Source organism: Nothobranchius furzeri, chromosome 1, assembly GCF_043380555.1.
Source record: "Nothobranchius furzeri strain GRZ-AD chromosome 1, NfurGRZ-RIMD1, whole genome shotgun sequence".
NCBI lineage: Eukaryota > Metazoa > Chordata > Actinopteri > Cyprinodontiformes > Nothobranchiidae > Nothobranchius > Nothobranchius furzeri.
In genome coordinates, this window is record NC_091741.1 from 46,768,888 (window position 1) to 46,791,619 (window position 22,732).

Genomic DNA, 22,732 nt, shown 5'->3' on the forward strand with positions numbered 1-22,732 from the left:
ACTTTCTAAAAGAATTTGGTGTGGGATGACATCCTTGTTTCGTCAACATGGCCATCTATCAACAGTTCTAATAACCCTTTATTTTCCTGAATGACTTCTAATGTGCTACTTTATGAGTTAGTCCACAAGGTCCTAATGTTCTTTCATCTTCTTTCTTCTATCACATTTTCACTGCACAATCTAAAGGTTACCAGCTCAATGGCCTAGTGGTAGAGTGTCCGCCCAGAGACTGGGAGATCAATTGCCTCCCTGCTTGACACTCAGCATTAAGGGTTGGACTGGGGGGTGAAACCACCAAACGGTTCCTGAGTACGGCTGTGTCTGCAGCTCACCGTTCCCCCAGGGGATGGGTCAAATACGGAGAACAAATTTCGCACATACATAAGTGTGTGTGATAACTGATGAGCCTTTAACTTTCACAGCATTATCATTGGCATCTAGTTTTATAATATCTATGCATAGAAGGTAGATGATGCTGACTGGGTGAGATTATTCGATCACATGGCTTCTCCAACCACTGCTATGCCGATGACACCCAGCTATATCCGTCATTCCTGCCGGATGACCTCACAGTCGGTCATTCCTACCGGATGACCTCACAGTCTCTGCACGACTCTCGGACTGTCTTTCTTTCATATCAAGATAGATGAAATCCCACCATCTCCAACTCAACATCTCAAAATCTGAATTGCGTGTAATCCCAGCGAAACCATCCATACGGCACAATATCTCAATCCGAAATAATTCCCTGTCTCTGGCTCCTTCAAAGGCAGTTCGAAATTTCGGTGTTGTGATTGATGACCAGCTGACCTTTAAAGATCACGTTGCCTCTGTTGATTGTTCATGACACTTCGTGCTGTATAACACACAAAAGATCAAACCGTACCTAACCCAATATGCCACCCAGCTCCTGGTGCAATCTACTGTCATCTCCCTCCTCGAATATTGGGACATCAACACAATGCTAACATTTTTGGCTCTATACACCACCACAATGGATGTCAAATGAATCGAACAAGATGTGCTTTAACTGCAGACTGTCGGCTTTTATTTGAGGGTATTTACATCAAAATCAAGTGAACGGTGTAGGAATTACAACAGTTTGCATATGTGCCTCCCACTTGTTAAGGGACCAAAAGTAATGGGACAGAATAAGAACCATAAATCAAACTTATACATTTCAATACTTGGTTGCAAATCCTTTGCAGTCAATTACAGCCTGAAGTCTGGAACACATAGACATCACCAGACGTTGGGTTTCATCCCTGGTGATGCTCTGCCAGGCCTCTACTGCAACAGTCTTCAGTTCCTGCTTGTTCCTGGGGCATTTTCCCTTCAATTTTGTCTTCAGCAAGTGAAATGCATGCTCAGTCAGGTTCAGGTCAGGTGACTGACTTGGCCATTGCAAAACAGTCCACTTCTTTCCCTTCAAAAACTCTTTGGTTGCTTTTGCAGTATGCTTTGGGTCATTGTCCATCTGCACTGTGAAGCGCTGTCCAATGAGTTCTGAGGCATTTGACTGAATATGAGCAGATAATATTGCCCGAAACATTTCAGAATTCATCGTGCTGCTTTTGTCGGCAGTCACATCATCAATAAATACAAGAGAACCAGTTCCACTGGCAGCCATACATGCCCACGCCATGACACTTCTAGCACCATGCTTCACTGATGAGGTGGTATGCTTAGGATCATGAGCAGTTTCTTTCCATCTCCATACACTTCTCTTCCCATCACTCTGGTACAAGTTGATCTTGGTCTCATCTGTCCATAGGATGTTGTTCCAGAACTGTGAAGGCTTTTTTAGATGTTGTTTGGCAAACTCTAATCTGGCCTTCCTGTTTTTGGTGCTCACCAATGGTTTACATCTTGTGGTGAACCCTCTGTATTCACACTAGTGGAGTCTTCTCTTGATTGTTGACTGACACAGATACACCCACCTCCTGGAGAGTGTTCTTGATCTGGCCAACTGTTGTGAAGGGAATTTTCTTCACCAGGAAAAGGATTCTTCGGTCATCCACCACAGTTGTTTTCCGTGGTCTTCCGGGTCTTTTGGTGTTGCTGAGCTCACCGGTGCGTTCCTTCTTTTTGAGAATGTTCCAAACTGTTGTTTTGGCCACGCCTAATGTTTTTGCTATCTCTCCGATAGGTTTCTTTTGTTTTTTCAGCCTAATGATGGCTTGCTTCACTGGTGTGACAGCTCTTTGGATTTCATCTTGACAGTTGACAGCAACAGATTCCAAATGCAAATAGCACAACTGAAATGAACTCTGGACCTTTTATCTGCTCATTGTAATTGGGATAATGAAGGAATAACACACACCTGGCCATGGAACAGCTGAGAAGCCAATTGTCCAATTAGTTTTGGTCCTTTAACAAGTGGGAGGCACATATGCAAACTGTTGTAATTCCTACACCCTTCACCTGAATTGGATGTAAATACTCTCAAATAAAAGCTGACAGTCTGCAGTTAAAGCACATCTTGTTTGTTTCATTTGATATCCATTGTGGTGGTGTACAGAGCCAAAAATGTTAGCATTGTGTCGATGTCCCAATATTTAAGGACCTGACTGTACAGATCCTATTACAGATCACCTCGCAGTTTCTAACTCAGGGGGCCACCCTCTACAGCCATTTCTCAGTTGTAATGGAAAACCACCCAAAAGATGTAGAGTCAAGCCAGATTGAACAGCACTCACTAGTGCAGGGGTGGGCAATCCTGGTCCTCGAGGCCCACTATCCAGCAGGTTTTAGTTGTTTACCTGCCCCAACACATCTGATTCTTGATTGAATCACCTGTTCAGCAGCTCATCAGGCTCTGCAGCAGCCTGTTAATCACTAGTAGATTCAAACCAGGTGTGTTTAAGCAGAGAAACAAGTAAAACCTGCTGGACAGCGGCCCTCGAGGACTGGGATTGCCCACCCCTGCAGTAGTGGATAAGGGCAATAAGATTTGCTGTGGGAGCTTGAATGCTTATTTCATGCATATCCCTTTAGCATTACCTAAAACTAACCATTACAAATGTACAAATGAAATATCGTTTCAGTACTTTCCTATGATCCAATCTTAGGTCCAGAATGTTGTGCATCTTTCATTCACATGACCTTCCAGTATTGATTAGTCACAGTGGATTTACGTGCAAGTAGAAGCACATGCAAGAGCAGCCTTTAGAAAACAAGCCATTTATTGTCAGTTATATTTAGCCTGGCAACCAGAGCATTGACTTTCTGTGTGGCAGTCTTTTGAGCCTGCATTTTCACAATCTTACACTGCTTAACAATTCAGAATCCGTTTCTCAAGAAACCTTATTCTACCTCTGGTAACAGATTAGCATCCCTCCAAAGTTCACTTCTCCGTGGAGTTTTCACAGGTTTAGAATTTCTTAGCATTTTCTGTACACTGTTCTGAGTTTACATCTGAACAACTGGTTCTAAATACTGGTCAGAAAATCAATTAGATGTTCAGGGTTGAGGAAAAAACAGATCTAGACAACAGTGGCTCTGAGGTTGGTCACTGATTTGAGATAGCCAGTTCACACACCCCGCTCCTGCCAACCTGCTGTTGTGTCTTTGGGCAAGACACTTCAACCTTCTTGCCTACTGGCAAGGCTGCCTTAATGCACGGGCAAACCGGGCGGTGACCAGAGGACTTTGAACTTAGGGGCCTATAATTTCAAGTAAAAAAAAAAAAAGAAAAAAAACCCACAGTTTTATTACTTGTCAGGTTTTCTGTCAATCACCTTAGATGCTAATTTAAGGCTGCTGATTGATCCGAATCACAAGTGACCTAGGTCACCCACGTGACATCTAAAGGCCCACTGCACAATGAGCTCACCAATCACACAATTTAGATGATGTTGGGGCATGGTCTTCTAGGTGTAAAGAAATTTGGGAAAATGTCGGGGAAGAAATTTAAGAGCGGTGCTCAGAAAGCGCTTCGTGAGAAGGAGCTTCGAGACGAAGTTAGAAAGAAAATACCTAAACTGACAGAAATGTTTAAATCTAAAGCTAAAGAAGTTGGACATAGCCCGGTCACTGACACACCGGGCAGAGAGGAGGATGCTGCGCCAACAGGCACAGAGCAGACCGCACAGCATGGAACCACAGGGAAAGAGGAGCAGCAGACAGGAGCGGCGGAGGAGCTTGGAGCCGGCGAGCAGATAGAGGAGGTAAAAGATCCTTACAGTAGCGATCCAGGCCGTTGGAGAAATACCGTCTCTGAACAAGTACGTTCATGTCGGCAGTGGAGTTACTGAAAGTTTTAAGACAGCGGAATCTCCTCACAGTGTCTCCAAACACAGACTTTGCTCTGAGGCTATCCTGACTTTGCCGGTGTCCAATGCAAGTGGAGAGCGAGTGAAAAATAGACTGCGCTCAAGCATGCAGCAAGATAGAGCAAGACAGAGTCAGTAGCCTCACTCTGATGTCCACTGTTATCACTGTTTGATTTTTGTGATGAGGTGATGGTGGTGATTCCCCACTATTTTGTTAAATGCTTTATGGTGTTTAATAAAACTTTGAAATAGATATGTTGGCTTTAATAATGTATTTTCAACTGCTAGCATATTATCCATCAAGCGCGGGTCCTCTAACAGAGGCCCGGGAGCTTGAGAGTTCTGTGCAGCATCTTAGCTGATCCTAGAACTGCACTTTTCTGGACTGAGATGTCTGATGTTTTTCTTGGGATCTGCTTTAGCCACTCCTCCAGTTTGAGGATTACTGCCCCAAAGACTACGTGTGTGTGTGCGTGCGTGCGTGCGTGCGTGCGTGTGTGTGTGTGTGTGTGTGTGCGCGCGCGCGCGCGTGCGTGCGTGTGTGTGTAGGAAATTTTAAGGGTCGTGGGGGGCCATCTGAGCCTCCTTGCCCTGGGGCCTATCAGCTGGTTAAGGTGGCCCTGCCTACTGGTGGTGGTCAGCAGACCTGGTGGCATCAGTGTACACCAGTGTTGCATGCCCCAGGGCAGCTGTGGCTGTAATGTAGTTTATTACCACCAGTGTGAATGTGAGCGTGACTGGATGAACGGCTGTTAAAGTGCTTTGCAGGTAGTAAATGGTTTAAAGCACTATACAAGTAATGTAATTTACTTATGAATTTGCAGTAACAGATCATGTTTGGTATATCTTAGTGACCCTGAAACTCAAAAATAAAGAATTTCTAAGAAATAACATCCAAAAATTCACCAAATAAAAGCAACTTTTTCACAAAGCACATACAAATCTTTAGCTGTAACTTTGTATGCGGTTATGCTTGTTACCTATTATATGCATTTGTTAATTATTCAAAATTGGATGTAAATTGGACAATGGGAAAAAAAACTCCAAGGCTTTACTGCTTAGCGTAGCAGTTAATAACGGTATTAACTTGAACCAGAACAATGGAGGGAAAAAGACTTTAGAAAATGCCAAGAAGGAAACTGAAAGACACACATGACTAATTTTTAAGTGTTGCATAATCCCAAAGCCAAAAGCATTCATCTACTCAATCTCTCATTTCCAACTCTTTTCCTGTCCCTGACTTCTCAGTTACTTTAATTTGAAGAGAGGGGAAAAGTCCCTTTCCTCACAGTCTCAATACATATTTTTCTAATTTCTTCCCTCAGAAGTCTTTAAATGGCTTCTTCACTGGACCCTGATGAAAACAATGACTTTTAACCTTCCTACTATTCCCTCCCTCCCCCATCCATCTTCCCCTTTCTTCCATCACACTCGACTTATTTCACTTTCTAAATGATTTCTTACTCCCTTCAATCTCTTTTCAGCTATTCAGGCCCAGGCTTGGGCTTGTGGCCGGCACTACACACTGTGACAGGTGAAATAAAAGCAAGAGAAATCTCATCTTCTTATAAACGCTTCGAGGCATTCAGTCAGTCAAAAAATATATATTTTTCCACCTTCTTTCTTAGGCACTGACAGATGGAAGAAGAAAAAGAGGTGAGCCTTCATATGAAGACTATTTGGAGTTTTCTTTTATCCACAGTTAATCAATGCTGTTCTTTTTTATATATTTACAGACTTGCTGCTGTATTCAGCAATGATTTAGAGGAAAAGGAACTACAGTCTAGGCTGTATTGTCTGCCAGAACATTTTATCAACTCAGCTATTATTTGGCCTTTCTTTAGTAAAATACAAAAATAAATTAAGTCATTTAGGTTGAATATACCGGTTGTCAAAAGTTGTGCAGATATTGTTTAAATTTCACTGCTATGGAGTGGTGACATTTCAGTACACTTAAATGTAATAGTTTGGTTTCTTTGTCTCTCTCTTCTGTTTTATTCATCCAATGCCATGAGGAGCTTGATGTGGAACAAAAGGTATAGCAGCAGACAGCAGCAAGCATCGCCATCAGGCACTGCTGATTGAAACCTCAAGGTCAGAGGCAGATGAACAGAGAGCCAGAGAGTGAAGAACAGAAGTAAAAGGGCAGCAGCACAGTTTTGGGTCTCCGGGGTCTCACTGTGCAGCTCACTCTCTGAGCCTTTTTGTGCGTGTGAATGTGTGAGCGAGAGCTTTTTAAGGCCTCTCCCTGTGGGCGGATTTTGCAAAGTCACCCCATTCTCCGCATCTCGTCAGTTTCTTTCTCCATCGCTGCTTGGTGCTCCACACTTCTGTTGTCTGCCCCTTTTTTGTTCCTAAGTGCAACTCCTCGAACTGCGACATGGCCTTTCTGTCTCCAGACACTCTCTCTCATACTCTCCATTACAACACTTCACCTCAATCACCATCCACCTCTCACACTCACTCTTACCAAACGTGACCAAATCACCCTAAACTCACCTTTTGCTTCTCCTATAATATCCTCACACTTCTTGCAACTACCTACCATCCCTGTCTTATCAGTGATTTAGCAGATCTGGGTTTTTTTTTCTCATGGCTGTATTTCTCCAGTCCATTCATAACCTTTATCCCCCCTTTTATAAATCCATTCACTAAACCTTAACACTGCTCTTTTCAACAATATCCTTCACACTGCAGACCTGTTCAATTTATCCCTCTACCATTTCCATTTTACAATTCAATACTTTTTTCACTCTCTCTTCTCTTTTCCCCTTATCTTCATCTTTCTTCTCTCCCTGTGCTTTCCAGTCTAGTCTCCATTCCTCAGAGTTCATCCCTCAATCCCCCTCCTCACCTTGTAATTCCCCACTTTTGCTGTAGAGCTCTCGCCTCTGCTCTCTCAGATAGGCACTCATGCTGATGGCATGGGAAGATGATTCAAACCTACAAGGAAGCACACAAGGTTGAATCATTTACAATAAAAAGCATCAATTTTGAAAAAAAGTGACAAAATTACAGGGAAAATCATTATGAATTGTTTGTGAACATTTTGTTAGTTGAAAAAATTCTAACGCATGAAACATTCATAACCTAAAAGCTGTAGAATAAAAACTACAGGTTATTCCTTTCTTTATACGATAAAAAGTCAGAAAACCTTTTTTTTTCACACATTAACATCCTAATGAGACTAATCCCTGATTATGTAAAGCCCTTGGACTCAATTGTTTATAAAGAGGCATGACTTCATAAACTTAATAAGCCCTTTATTTAAACCAGGATCCCTGTGGCACACAACTTCCTCGCTTGTCTTCCTCTCTGTGCTGCTAGCATCACAAAACAAAGTCTGCTCCTCATACACAAGTTTAAAAACAGCTGGTGTTAGTATCAAACTCGTTAATCCAACTCCAGCTTTTCTTTAGAACATAAGAAATTATTACAGCTTCCTGCTTTTCTAGGTGGGTTTTGCACTGACTTGGAGGCATCAGAAAAGTGAACAGCAGCTCTATAAGACGACCATATTTCTTATGTATTTTACACAAAATAACCCATTTCTCTTTCTTTCGAACAAAACTAAGAAGATAGACGTGGGAGGGAAAATGTGATTCTTACTTGAAAAGGGACTGCTTGACACGTTGTGGTCTTTTCTTTGCAAAGAAGGCAGCAAACTCACTGCCCGTGCTGGCATAGGCGAGCTGTGCCGAAGGTTCTGAGGAGCTGCGGCTGTTTTTCACATCCAGGTACTCCATCAGCAGAACCTTAAAGACACAGAGAGCTTTCCATCAGAAGTTTAAAAAACTAAAGGTCAGAGATGTAAAAACTGTCTTCCAGCGAGTATGGTGACACAAATTTGGTTTTCCAAATATGAAGCCCAAATCTTTAAAGGGAATGCTGCTGTTTTCTAAAACTGATGAATTAAAACAACAAGGGGGAAATGAAGAATCAATCATGTTTCAATACTTTATATTTTCTAAATTTAAAAACTAAGAAAGAAAGAAAGAAAGAAAGAAAGAAAGAAAGAAAAAAATTATATTTATAATAAATTATTTGTTCACAAAAACAAAAAATGAAAGTATAAAAACGATTTAAAAAATGATTAAAAATGTTTAAGATGAGAAAAATAACTGTGATTTAAAAAATGTAAGGAAAGGGGGAGAGAAAGAGGGAAATCAGTGGATCCCGGGAAAGGTGGAACTGGTAGAAAGAGCAGAATAAAGAGAGGGTGGTGACGAAGGTCACACAAAAGTCAGCCTGAACAGGTGAGTTTTCAGCTGCTTTTTATAGGAGATCACTGAGTCCACTGATCTCAGGCTCAGGGGGAGAGAGTAACAGAGTCTGGGGGCCACAACAGCAAATGACTTGTCACCTTTTAATATTAAGGAAAATTAGAGAGTTATTTGAGAAACTTGACACTGCCCTGTTAATGTTTAGTAAATGTTTTCATTAAACCTGCATTTCTAAAAAAAGAATTAACTAAATTATGAGAAACAAGCACAACAACAGGATGTCTTAAAGGTGTGGAACACTGAAAATCTATTTTAACGATTATTTCTGATTATAATCAGCCACTCTGAGTTTTTTATGCAGGCTGAACATTAAAGTAGGGGTGCACCGATTTCAGTTTTTGGCCAATCACTGTTTACCAATCTTGAAATAAAAAACAGAGATCGGGGCCGATAGATTGGTTGGCTGATAGATCAGTGTGCCCCTACATGAAAATAGTCTCCTACACCAATCTCCTGCATTAGCTTCTGATAGAAAATAGACAATGAAACTCTAGGATCTGAAAAGCCTGAAAGATTTATGTCACACTGTCACTTAACATTCATAGACTCATCAACTTTGACTTGCGACAGGAAGCCTGTTGTTGGTTTAGCATACAGGAAACAGGAGAGAAAATCTCGGCTAGTAGATGCTAACCCTTAGCGTTAGCAACTCCACATCACAACAGAAGCTCCTCCAGGCTTGTGATATTTGTGGAGATAAAACATCTAAGTTAGAAGTCAGTGGCGGAGTCCAGTTGCTGTTATCCAATCCAAGGCGAGATGTCCAAATACCAGGAAATAGGTCCAAAACCTGCCATGCGAAGTTCAGCTGTGATGTGGGAGCCACACCTTTAACCATGAACTCAAGTTCAACACCAGCTGTCTTGTGAACTGAAGCGGGAAAGTGTGAAGAAATAAAACAGTGATCTGACATAGCGCTTTATCATAAAACATTGTATTTAACAACAAAGCTAAAAATCAATAACTAAATTTTAAACAACAAAAACTACCATACCATGTATGACAAATCCTAAAAAAAAATTCCAATTCCAAAGATAAAAATAAGATGCTGACGTGACATGGCGCTTTAGATTATGGCCATAAATTCTTTTGTCTTCCAGTTCCCTGATCTGTCTGCATGATCCATGCTGAAATCCATCAACGTCTGATCGTGCTTCATAAAAATCTTATCAACTTCTAACAATAGTCTGGAATAAGCAGATTGAAAGTCTGGCCGGACAGAGAATGTTCACTTCCTCTATCAGTCTATCTGCACATTCTCTGTTTCTTTCATTTTCTCTCATTTTTCAAAGTCTCTTTAAGCTTCATTTCTCATTTCTCACATTTCTATTTTTTCCTTTCTTGTTCCGTCTACCCCAGTTCATATTTGCCTCTCTTTCTCTCTCTCCCCCCATCCTTTATTCCTCCCTCTGTGAATGCATATGTTCCAAAATAGCTTCCCCATATCTAATAGCTTCATAATTTATCAGGGCCATTTAGCCTGTGTGCATCTAATTCTGAAGCGCAGTGTGGGTCAGCCCAGAACGGGAAAGGAGTAATGGCTGAGCAGATGGAGATCCATCCCAACCATAATGATGTAATTAACTCTGTGGAGAGCATCCCCTGTCATGCGTGGGAAAGCCTTCATGTGCTAACATCCATATGAAACCCAAGTTTAGGTGCAGATCAATAAAAACAGGTGTCCCAAATGCATTCTGGCAATAATTTAGGTTAGGTCCAGGTCTGCAACCCAAAAATATGTTTCAGATAACGAGTCTCACTCAGAAATGTTAACACACACAGCCTCAGTTTTTTACAGCACAACTAATTAAACACAATCCTCCTCATCAATAAGAGAGAGTGATGTCTGATCACACATGCCCTCTTGAACCGGCAACACCACAGTGACCACTTGCCACCAGCCTCATGCTGCAGCTAATCCCATCAGTGTATTAATTACTAATGATGAGCTGATGGAGTGAAACCCGCACTTGCTTGCAAGCTAACACCCAAGCAGACTTAATGAAATGCCAGCACTGGGCTGATGAAGGGCCTCCGACCCTTCCTAAATTGCATTAGCCCAGAGACAGCGTGAACTTTGGAGGCAATTAACTGGACCGCTAGCACAGAGACAACGATGGAGAGGGAGAGAGAGAGAGAGAGAGAGAGAGAGAGAGAGAGAGAGAGAGAGAGAGAGAGAGAGAGAAGGATGGGAGGTAGACCGTAGAACTGAAGGAGGGACTGAAAGAAAAGATAACGATGGAGCAAGTCTTAAAGGATAGAAAAGTATTATTATTATGCTATAAAGAGATAAAATGACAAAAAAAACAAGTTCCCTTAACTTTGGTTGTGTGCTGATAGAAAAGATACATTGTTTATTAAACTGTTTAATCATATCAAATCAATTATTTTCCCTGAAATCACCACAAAAGTCTCAATATTTATCAGTTATTGAGCTGCTGCTGTAACCCACTCAGTTACTTTGTTACCAAAGTAATTCACCAAATTAGGCTCAGAAGTCAGAAACGGATCTTTTGTTTTTGATCAGCAGTGTGAAAACAAATGATCACAAAAAATAAGAAGACACCTGGTTCAAAGATTCCAGTTTCTCCATTTGCAGATGATACAAGTATTTATTATGGAAGATGGTTGAGCGGCCATGCCAGGAGACTGATGCTGATGACTGACAGCTGCTGATAAAGGCCTCCATGTACAAATGTAGATCTTTAAAACCAGCTGATTATTTCTAACTATTTCTATATTTATTATTTGCGAACTTCAGGGATTTTTTTTTCCTTTTGTGTGGCTGAAATGCATGCAAACCTGCAGTTATACAACTTTTTTACTTTGCCTTTTCCCAAAATTAAACTAAGATATTTGGGAATTTTCTGGATCCAAAATTTGGTGTTTGTTTTTATACCTCCACACAAGAACTGGGTGTAATTATTTAATTTGAGTTTCTTCAAATATGACAAAGTTAATTTTGGTTCAGTTATGAATTTTACCTCTCGCATGAGTTCAGGTCAAACACTACAAAATAAGACTGATGATGAGGAGTTAGATTAAACCTCACAGGAATTTTATTTTGTAAAGCAAAGGATGAGAAGCAATAAGCAATCTGGAAGTGATGATGATGATAAAACAGGCTCAGGTACACAAAGGAAGTTGAAAAAAGCGATGAAAAGGAAAGAAAGGGAGATGTGAGGATGCTAGTGATGCAGAGAGGTAAAGGTCTTTCCCAGCCTCCCCTGCAATGATCAGTAGCGTTATTAACAACATAAAAAAAACATTTCATGACTCCAAAGAAACTGATTTAGTGGTCCACAATATAAAGTGCTAATTGGCCTCACAGCCACGTTTTAAATGAGTGCGTGTTTTAATATATTTTTTAAATCTGGGGCAGTGATGAATGTACTGAAGAAGAAACACGGAAGCTCATAGAAATGAAACAATTCTGATCTTTTAGCACCCAGACAACAAGGTGAAAGCTGACAATCGTCCTGGTCTTCAACGTTTTTGTTCTGCTTCAACAGTTCAAACACAAATATATTACCACAACACGTCAGCGTCGCTTTGACTTCAGCTGAAGCCAGGTGAGTTTCCAAGCTTACGTTAATTAGCTGAGTGGACTTCTAAAGTGGCTCCCGCTGAAAGGTCACCAAGAGTTGATGAAGAAAAAGAAACAGAGGAAGAGACACGTTCAAATTCAGCCAAAAAATTAGAATTTGTGAAAGAGCAGATGACAAAAACAGGTGGGGTGTAATTAGGTGTGAAACTAGAAACATCTCTTCAGCAAATTATAAGACCAAAAGCAAGAGTTCAAGAGTGTTTTTGCATAGAAATCTTCTGACAGACACAATCATTTCCACTGCAACTCTCCAGCCCAGCTTGTTCTGCGTGTTTATAGCCGAGAAGAGTCCCACTCCTAAATCAGTCAACAGGTTGAGTGCAAAAATAAATTAGAAGAAGAGGAGCCTGATAAGAGTGGCTTTTTAATTCACATGCATCTAATGATCACCTTAGATTATTCTCATTAAAAACTAAACAGCAAAAGAATCTCTGCAATTATGAGAATCACTCGAAGCAGGAAAGAACTTTACATTGAGTAAACTCAGCAGTCAGTTGTTTAAATGAAGGAAATAAATATCAACTAATCTTGATTACATTTATCCTTTTTTGATCAAGTCATGTTCAAAGCAGCTGGGAGAACAATAACTTAGCTCCGTTCTCATGGCTTTAATGAAATTGACAGTTTTCCTGCTAAAGTCCATGGCAAGCGCCTTGTCGCAAAACCTATTGACTGGCATCCCTTGCTGTTTGCTTGACGTTTGAAGCCTGAAGTGTCCTTGGCCGTCAAAGAGAGGGTTCTGTATACATCCTGTATTGATTGTGCTCCAGAAACTTCAATAACCTTCACGAGTTCTAACAGAGCCTCGGCCACAGCCACTCGCTCAGCGCTGCACTCCTGCTAAACTGCGGGGGCTCCCACCTCGAGCCGGCGGCATGCAGTCTATCTTTTGAAGGCTATCTTGTTGGGGAGGAAGAAGAGGATGTGCCTGTGCGTTCACAGAAAACTCCCGTCCTTGCTGCGTCCCCTGCACGTTTCATGATGTCACAACAATCACAGTTATTATTTTAATTAATGACTGAGAGACTGACGCATTGTCAAGACATTTTATCAATAGCTTTACGACACTGCATGTATAGACCACTATCTGATGCAGTCTGCAGTGGTTTTAATACACTAGATGTAGGGAGAGATAATGGGAGAGCCTTACAACAACACGGACGAGGCAGACTGCACCGCTCTCCAGTAATATGTAAGCATGATGATGTTTTGGAGGGCAGAATGAATGTGACACATTGATTAAAATGTTGGGCAGGAACATCGTGGCAATGCCTGTGCTTGGTGTCTAATTAAAAGAGGCTTATTGTTGCCTGGCTTCTCTTTGGCACTTCAATTTGCTTCGTATGCTATCTGTTGATGCAACACATTCTCACTCCCGGCGCATCAAAAACAAACGCTTGGTCAGCCACCCTCCGCGTCAGACCCCTGATGCCAAAAGTGCCCTTTTTTGTCAATTATGTGCGAAAAGGTTTTTTTTCCCTTTTCTGACTGCAGATTCCAGTGCAGCGTAAAACTGACGCGATGGGATGTCCGCAGCCAGGGCACCAAACAAGCTCATTGTACCTCACCCTAAACTTATCCTCTTGTTATTTAACCTTCCCCTCACCCCACCCTAACCTTAACCATCTTGCTAGCGAACACTCCAGTGATGTGTTGGTCGCTCTAAAAGCCGGCTCTATGAAGTGAACGGCGGGAGCCGCCTCGTCATTGGTCGGGTTTGGACCGAGGCAACGTGAGGGGGAGGTTTCAACTACCAAGGTGGAGGTTAAGTAGAGGGTATTTGTAACCTCCCCCTCGCCAGATGGTATGTTCTAACGTTCCCCTTGGGCAGCTAATACAAAAATTCACAGTCAGAATGCATGGGAAACAAACACTTGATCACAGTGAGAGTAACGTTTTAGGTAGCAAGAGGGTTAAGGTCAGGATGAGGGTGAGGGGAAGGTTATAAATAGCAAAACGTTAAGGTTTAGGTGCGGAAATGAGCTGGTTCGGTGCCGCATCAGCGGATATCCCATCGTGTCAGTTTTACGCTGCATTGGGATCTGCAGTCAGAAAAGGGAAAAAACCCTTTTCGCACATAAGTGATGAAAAAGGGCACTTTTTGACATCAGGGGTCTGACGCAGAGGGTGGCTGGCCAAGCGTTTGTTTTTGATGCTCTGGGAGTGAGAATGTTGATGAGCCAAGAAAACACTGTTTATATAGTGTTGACACAAACATGACGCAGCCTTTGTGCTGGTTATACTAAGTCAATACAGTGATAAATTTATGAAGCAGATTCAAATTAAGCCATAGGCTCATCTGATCAAAACAGCCTGTGAAAGCAGAAACGCTTTAAGCAAATGGGAGGAAATACTAGAAGATTCTGATGAAAGTCTGTTAGGACTTCTTTGTTAGTCAAGCTAGCATAAAAACATTCTAATTCTTTGTGAGAAGAAAATGCAAACAGACATTTTAAGTTGTCTAGTAAACTGATCTGTAATTTGAGAATCACTTCCTTCAAACTAGGTTATCACCATCTATAGATCATTTTAACTATAGTTCCAAAGCTCCTTTGTGTGCAAACAGAAATCTGCTCATTAAAAGTGTAATTTGCACCCTGGTCACATACTCGGAGCACACAATAGATGTGGTTAGCAGTCAAATCGCCAGCAACCTTGTAGAAAGAGCAAATGGCAAGCTAATTAGCAAACGTTCAGACCTCAAAACCAAGCTGTAGACAAGGTGATGGACATGAGTAGCCACAGACACGTCATGCCAAACATTGATGGTAAAACTCCTAATGGGTCATCTTAATTACGGGTGTATGTAGAGGCTTGTGTACTGTGATCTTCTGTGCACTGTGCTATCCAATTATCTGATTTCTCTGACGTCTAACATAAATTGAACTTTTATTCAATAAAACTTAAACTGTCTCAACTGAGTTGATGGTTTTTCTGAAAAGAAAAGAGAAACAGAAAATATTTGTATGTGATTTTACAGATATCGGCTATAGAGGCAAAATTCATTTGAACGGCATGTGTAAATGTGTATTAAAACCTCAGATGAAAAAGGTTTTTGGATTTTGACGGCTGGAATTTTAAGAAAATCTAATGTTTTTTACTGGCGCGGGAAAAACAGAAACTAACTTCCAGTCTAAGCCCTGGGCAGCTGGTGACTTCACAAAGTGCTCTGCTGAAACAGCGATAGTAAACAACGCCTGACTTCGGTGTGTCTGCGTTAGCGTTATAGCAGAGAATAATGTGTCATCAATCAGATGTAGCTTCTGAAGCCTCTGCTAGTCAGTCAGATTTGTTTTTTCTCTGGGATACGGCAACAAGAACGGATATTGAATTGCCGGAGAAATTCAACCGAACTCCGACCCCGCCAGCTGGATATCACTACTGGAGGTGCAGATATGTTTTAGACCGTTTGACTCAGAAGACCTGCGACCCAATTTGGACATAGAGGAGGATTCTGTTCATCTTCAGAACCAAAATCGGTACAGTTTGTTTACTTATGTTAAATATTTCATTTCTGTGCTCCACTGGGAGCTCTAAACTGACAAATTCTCAGCTGGTCTTAGCGCCATCATGTGTCCCAATATAGTTCAGTAATCTACAGTTTTACTGCTGTGTGTATTTATTGATTATAACTCTGGAAAATATTTAACCGATAATTTACCAGAATAAATATTCCTGATGCTGGATTAACCAGACTAAAGACCAAAGGTGACAGATCATTTGCTGCTGTGGCCCCCAGACTCTGGAACTCTCTCCCCCTGAGCCTGAGATCAGTGGACTCAGTGGTCTCCTTTAAAAAGCAGCTGAAGACTCACTTGTTCAAGCTGGCTTTTGTATGACCTTCTTCACCACTCTCTCTTTATTCTGCTCTCCCCACCTATTCCACCTTCCTCAGGATCCACTGATTTCCCTCTTCCTGTTCACTCTCTCTCTTTCTTAACATTTTTTAATCACAATTGCCTATTTTTGCTCATTTAAAATATATTTTTAAACATTTTCTAAATGCTTTTTTATATATTTACATTTTTTTGTTTTGTGAAGCGCCTCATGATTTTTATCTTGAGAGGCGCTATAGAAATGATATTTTCTTCTTCTTCTTCTTCTATGTTATTTAAAAATGCGTGTAGGACACAGACATATATATGGTTCAGACCTTTTGCTGCAGCTATAAACGCAATTTTACGTAATAATTATGCGCATGAAAGTAAACAAATAACAGTTATTGAGTTCGAGTGACATATGCAAAACAGTTCTTCACTGTCTGGAGTAGAGGATTTGGATTTTCTGCAATGATTTATGATAAAAGTCCTTAACAAAATGAAAAACTTAACCCAGTACATGTTTACATAGATGGTAAAGTGTAGTTATTCTGCATTTGTACAATTTTAATGCCGAGTCTGGCCAATACCTTTAAAGAAAAACTATGAAAGAAAACAGACTGCTTTAAGCAAAAAGTGAAAAATGATTTGTGTGTGTGTGTGTGTGTGTGTGTGTGTGTGTGTGTGTGTGTGTGTGTGTGTGTGTGTGTGTGTGTGTGTGTGTGTGTGTGTGTGTGTGTGTGTGTGTGTGTGTGTGTGTGTGAGTGCGTGTCAAGGGTTGTTGTTGCAAGCTTAGATATGTAAATGCATTGATGGTGTAAATAATCAATATACATGCACGCATCTAACAGAGAACAACTTGAAAAATGGTGATGTGGCTTTAAAGCACTCCTTCCTACATCAATACCTCTGATTACCATCCAGTTTTTATTCTCTAAATCAATATTTTCACACTAAAATGAGAAAGCAACAGGGGTACCTTGAGCATTTCTGAACATGGATTAGAAACGTTACATGAATTCTGACTTTCAAAAGCTTGTTTACCCACTCTCAGCCCTAAACCGACCAGGCCGCAGTCGCACATTGATGAGAGGCGTTTTTCTGTCAAGGTCTTGTAGCTGGCTGCACCCAATGTTTCTGTCAACTCCTGCATCTGTCTGCTGGTACGTCATGTGTAAAGGTCAAGCTGGTTTCTCCACTTCTCAAAGTGGGGGAAAGAAATCCCACCGAAAGATTTCTGCAGATGTCAAATATATGAGCTGCAATAGCAAAGGGGGGTCAAGCAGGAAGTCGAATAATTTACTGCCAGGTCTGAATAAGATACTCTGAAGTTGTATGATCACATGTAAACGTGAAAAAAAGACAAGAAATGATGAAATCAATATCTTCACATAACTCAGGCCAGTGATGTTTTTGAGATCACCTCAGTATCCAATAACATCTAACGGAGTTTCTGCGGGAGCAGAGGGAGTTTAATTTCTCTCATTGCAGACGTGACTCTGTAAAACAGAGTGGGCTAAATAAAGGAAGAGCAGAGGAACGTGGGAGTAGTGAGAGAGAAAAAGCAAGATAATAAGATTAAGAAGGAAATTACAAGGACCAAGAGGGGTGTACGGAAGGTATTGGGAAACAGATTGTGATAGAGAGGCAGCAGGGGTGATGCTGAAGGAGGAAACAGAAGGAAATGGAAATGCAGAGTGGGAGTGAAAGAAAAATGAACACGCTGGAGAAACGGGGGAGGACTGAATGGATGATGGGCCTTCGTGTTGATATAATCGGCCAGAAAATAATAACACAAGTGACTGAGTAAGAAAACCTCATTTCACATAATGAGTATTCTAATCAAGAGATTACTTTATCTCACATGACAGAGCCGAGGGGCAGGGGAGCCACTGGCAGATGCATGTTGGCAGTGGTCACTTCCTGGGGATCGGCTTCATGCCACCGATGACTGTACGCACACAGCAGAGCAATTACAGTACATGCCTATGCATGACTAAACCCTCCAAACACACACAGCACAAAAACACACTACTGAATTGGTGATTTTGTGGATGCCAGCTGGAAAAATATCAAGTTACTGGAAGCTTTTTCTGTATGTATGTGTGTGCGTGCTAGCGAGCGCGCGTGCGTGCGTGTGTGTGTGTGTCAAATTTACAAAGAAAACACGTTCTCTGCTTTTATATTTTTCATTTTTCTGATCAGTAAAAACACTTCGCTATCTGTTACCAAGGCAACAATCAACATAGAATGAACCTTGTGAAATAGCGTGTTTTCTCACCTACAATCTCTGTGTCCTGTTTTGCGTTATGATCCTGTAAATGTGAATGGATACTTGAGTGCCAGCCCATCAATGCACTGACAAAATATCTCCTGAGAAAGAGTGTCTCGCCATATTTTTGGGTATAAACACCCAGACACACATTCACTACTTGCGACGAGAGCAACAGCTGTCGCAGATTTTCCTCTGAGAGTCACCACAGGGTCAATTTAACAGCTGTTCATCTCCCTCAGCCAATCAATCAGGAGGAGAGAGAGAGAGAGAGAGAGAGAGAGAGAGAGAGAGAGAGAGAGAGAGAGAGAGAGAGAGAGAGAGAGGAAGAAAGAGAGAGAGAGGAGGGGGTCAACAACCATGCATAAATACACGCCAATTAAAGAGCTTAAGATTAATCCAAACAAATCAAGCCTTCAATGTCTTTTTGTGACACCACATTCATTTTTAAACACAGCTACTCCCTATTTTACTGAAAAGATTACATGTAAGACTTGTTTTTATTTCACAAAAGCTTTAAAATTAGACTGCAGCCTCACGGATTTAATAAAAACTGCATTCAAATGCAGAAGCGACAAAGAAAAGTAGTGCTTCTGCTTCCACAGAACTGATGATGACGAGCAGCAGCCAGGTGCTGCTTATGTAATGCACTTGATTAACTGATCATCAGTAAGTGTAATCACCTCTAAATTCTGGAAGTGTTCTGAAGTGTTCAGGTGTGCAGCTCAACGCCGAGGAGCACATACAATGGGCAATGACCTCGGGGAAGCAAATGCTTATGTCCATCAATCTAGGAAGGATTCTGAGGACATCTAACAGTGTAGAGTCTATCACGCTACGGTGAGAAATGTTATTCACAAGTGGAAAATATTTAAGAAGGTTGTCAATCTTCCCAGGAGTGAGCGTCCTAGCATGTTCCTTCCAAGGTCAGACTCTGCAGCATTCAGAGGAAGTGCAGAAACTGAACAGTTACATCTCACACTCTGGAAACCACCGCGTGTTTAATGTCAGAGTTCATGACGGCACAATTAGAGATAGATGGAACAAGTATGGCTGCTCTGGGAGGGCAACAAGGCGAGTCTATATCCTCTAAAAAGAAACAGAGCAGCATTTGGACAAACCATGGGATTCCAGGAAAAAAGCTACTTCAAACAAGTGAAACAAAGCAGGTGAGATTTGATCATTAATGCAGAAAATTGGTCACAGTATTGATGTAAAAATGTGTTGTTACAAATTACTAGTGCAGGTTAGGTTCAGACATCACAACACATCTGTATATTGTTCCAGCTGTTCAGCAAATCATACCTGCAGCACGGCCTGGATTTTAGCTGAAACATCAGCCTGCTCATACAGCTTGATGTCCTCTTCGTGCTTTCCACCTGGACCGTGCACAGCAATCTGCTGCATGTGGGCCAGCACCACACTGTGAGCCTGGGCCACCGCCTTGAACTTGTCAAACAGCAGCTCCAACAGTTCCAGCAGCAGCCTGCAGAGGGAGGCAGAGCGGTCAGAAAGAGGAAGAAATGCAGAGGGGGAGAAAGTAAAGGGAGATTCAGCTGGGGGGAAATCAACTGTTCAGACAAAATGACAAAACAAATAAATGTTGTGATTTATTTCTCTTGTTTTAAATGTATAGTTATTATATTCATAATATGTTACCAGGACTTTATTACAAGAGTGATAGGACTCATTATCATAGATGAAAAAAAAAAAACAGACCAGTATGAAATTAAATCACATAAACCTATAGTCAGCAATTTATCTTGTCACAGTGACCATAAAAGGAGACAACATCCTACATTAGCCTTCTATATTAAATCGAAATATGACAGTTCGTGTGACGCTTTCTGCCAAGTCTCGAAAAAAAAGTGTTGCGTCTTTATTGCCATAAAGGGGAACTGGCCCAAAATGTTTTAATAGCAGCATTTGACATTACCAACTGCAGTTCCCTGTTTTACTTTGCAGCTCCCTCTACGGCAGCTTTAATATTTCACCTGCATTAATGACCCATCACCTGGTCTGGCTGCTGTAAAAACCCGTAAACTGCCCAACACGGATTCAAATAAAAAGCCATTCTCATTAGTTCCTAATGGCTCCAGCTGAAGACGAGAGCACAACCAATACCAAACCGACCTTCCACTTGATCCGAGTATTCAGCCCTGGCTTGAAAACTCACAGGAGCTTCATCTAGTCTAATGCTTTCATCCAGACTATGCTTTTTGCACAAGGACAGAGCTTTCAAAGTAAAGAAGGAACACAGATTGCATTAGTTGAGTCTAATCACAGTCAGTTCCCGCTTTATTTTCATAAAGATATTACAGTTAATACACAAATCATAACACTGCTTGTTTAACATCACTCTTATCACCATCCTTTTATCTATAGATTGCATTCAGCTGGTATGATATCTGCCCTGACTGGAAGCAAAATGGTGTTAAGACGTTTATTACACACGTGTCAACATTCTGCTGTCTTTACCCTCACTTGACTCTTCAACCAGAAGCCAGGGGGTCGGGGTTCAGCACAGTTAAATTTACTTTTTAATTAACTGCCTTTCTCTCAACTAAGACCAAAGGGTGTTCTAGAGCAACTGTTTCTCTTTACAATTGGAAACTGTTCTTTGAGCCTCTATACAGCATATAAAACTTGTTGGGACTGAAAATGGCCCAAGAGCTTTGATAAATGGCTAAATACAACTTCATAGTAAAGGCAACGGTGGCACAGGAGTTAAGTGCTCACCCCGTAATCGAAAAGTTGCAGGTTCGAGCCCCGCTCAGTCTGTTACTGTCGTTGTGTCCTTGGGCAAGACACTTAACACCTGCTGGGGGTGGTCAGAGGGACCGGTGGCACCATTGCTCGGCAGCCTCGCCTCTGTCAGCTCATCCCCACCAATGTGTGAATGTGTGTGTGAATGGGTGAATGACTGATTGTGTTGTAAAGTGCCTTGGGGGGTTCCAGGACTCTAGAAAGCGCTATATCAAATACAGGCCATTTACCTAAAAAAGCCCTACAATGGAAAGACTGGTTTGGTCCCGCCCACTCAACCAGGACACGAATACTAAAATAACTGATTGGCCAATTGACCCCAGTGGCTCTGAAGCCACTTTTGGACCGTAGGAACCTTTTGTAGTTCCTGTAACCTTTTCAGGAACCAAGCCCTTCTCTAGTGCATGTGGACCGATAAGAACTAGGGACCACCGTCCTCACTTCATATAACCATCTTAGCTCCTCTGAGGCAGGGTCTTTCCGTGGTTCCATCGCAAAACCACATGTTTCCACTTCTTAAAGCCCCCCATTTTAAAATAATTACGGTTGTTGGCATTATAGCACAGCAGCAAAATGGAAAAAAACGCATGACAAGTGGAATGACGAGTAAGTAAAAGCAGCAGCAGCAGTAGTAGTAGTAGTGTAGTAGTAGTAGTAGTAGTAGTAGTAGTAGTAGTAGTAGTAGTAGTAGTAGTAGTAGTAGTAGTAGTAGTAGTAGTAGTGTATCCAGATAACTCTATAGGCAGCTATGAATCTACATGGCATTCATTCAAAGTCAGAATTTTCCCAGTCCATCCTGGAACGAAACATGTGCTCCGAAATTGTTCTTTGCTGTTTTCTTCTAATCCGAAAGGGACGTTAGCAGTAGCTCAGGCTTGCCTTGTTCTTCAGTCAGTATTACCACCACCAATGATTATTTATTTTGAAGTGGTTTGGAACATGCAAATGTAAGAGGGTGTGTCTAAGCAGGCTACAGTTCCGATGAGATGTTAAACCAGTTTTGCACAGAATGAACCGTTTCTCCGTGGCTATTACAACATCACTAGTTTACACTAGAGATGGTACAGACTTTGGTATACTACATTTAGCACCTCAAGCTGCCTATATTCAACAGCAACACGGTAAATGCAGTTTGGAATCTGAAACCCCTGTAAATGCTGTACTTAGAATTGACATTTAAGCTCTAGATGTTCATGTTACCTCTGGGACCACTTCAGAGTTCCCCTTCCACACCTGCTCTAGTTGTCTTTTCAGCCTCACGTAGAACAGCTATGTTTCCTGATGTTACTTTTACCTGGAGTTAGCTTCGACTGCTACATTTATATACTGCCCCCCTTTTACTTCTCGTCAACCTCCACCATATCAGGGCAGCAGGCAGATGCTGAGAGTCCCATAGGATCTCAGCTCCACTTTGAGTGGAGTAATCCATTGGGAAGTGGAGACTTCTAACCCTCATTTGGCACAGTTTCACTTTTTAAACTCATCCAGCTCCTTGGATATGCCTTTTAGTGTACACTTAAATCACACACCTCGTATCTATGTGCTGGACTGTCTCTGGGGCATCTTTTGTTCCAGCCTGAATCTCTGACCTTTTTGTCTGAGAGAGTTCCCCACCTTCAGAGATCTTTCTCTGCCAGGATCAGAGGCTCTGTGCCTTCCCTTTAGTCAAACGTTTTATAACTAGGGGACAACAATAAATCATACCAGAAGTA

The 22,732-nt window shown here is 41.5% G+C and overlaps 1 protein-coding gene across 2 annotated transcripts in view; it reads right to left on the reverse strand.

Annotated features, from left to right (window-relative positions):
• exoc4 (exocyst complex component 4) overlaps nucleotides 1-22,732 on the reverse strand; it is a 168,184-nt gene that overhangs the window by 127,339 nt on the left and 18,113 nt on the right. For both annotated transcript variants that reach the window (XM_015959221.3, XM_054740068.2), the window contains exons 8-10: nucleotides 19,560-19,740; nucleotides 7,884-8,029; nucleotides 7,129-7,217 (exon numbers count right to left, since the gene is read on the reverse strand). In XM_015959221.3, coding sequence (XP_015814707.1) covers nucleotides 7,129-7,217; nucleotides 7,884-8,029; nucleotides 19,560-19,740 — 416 coding nt within the window. The remainder of the gene's footprint in view (nucleotides 1-7,128; nucleotides 7,218-7,883; nucleotides 8,030-19,559; nucleotides 19,741-22,732) is intronic.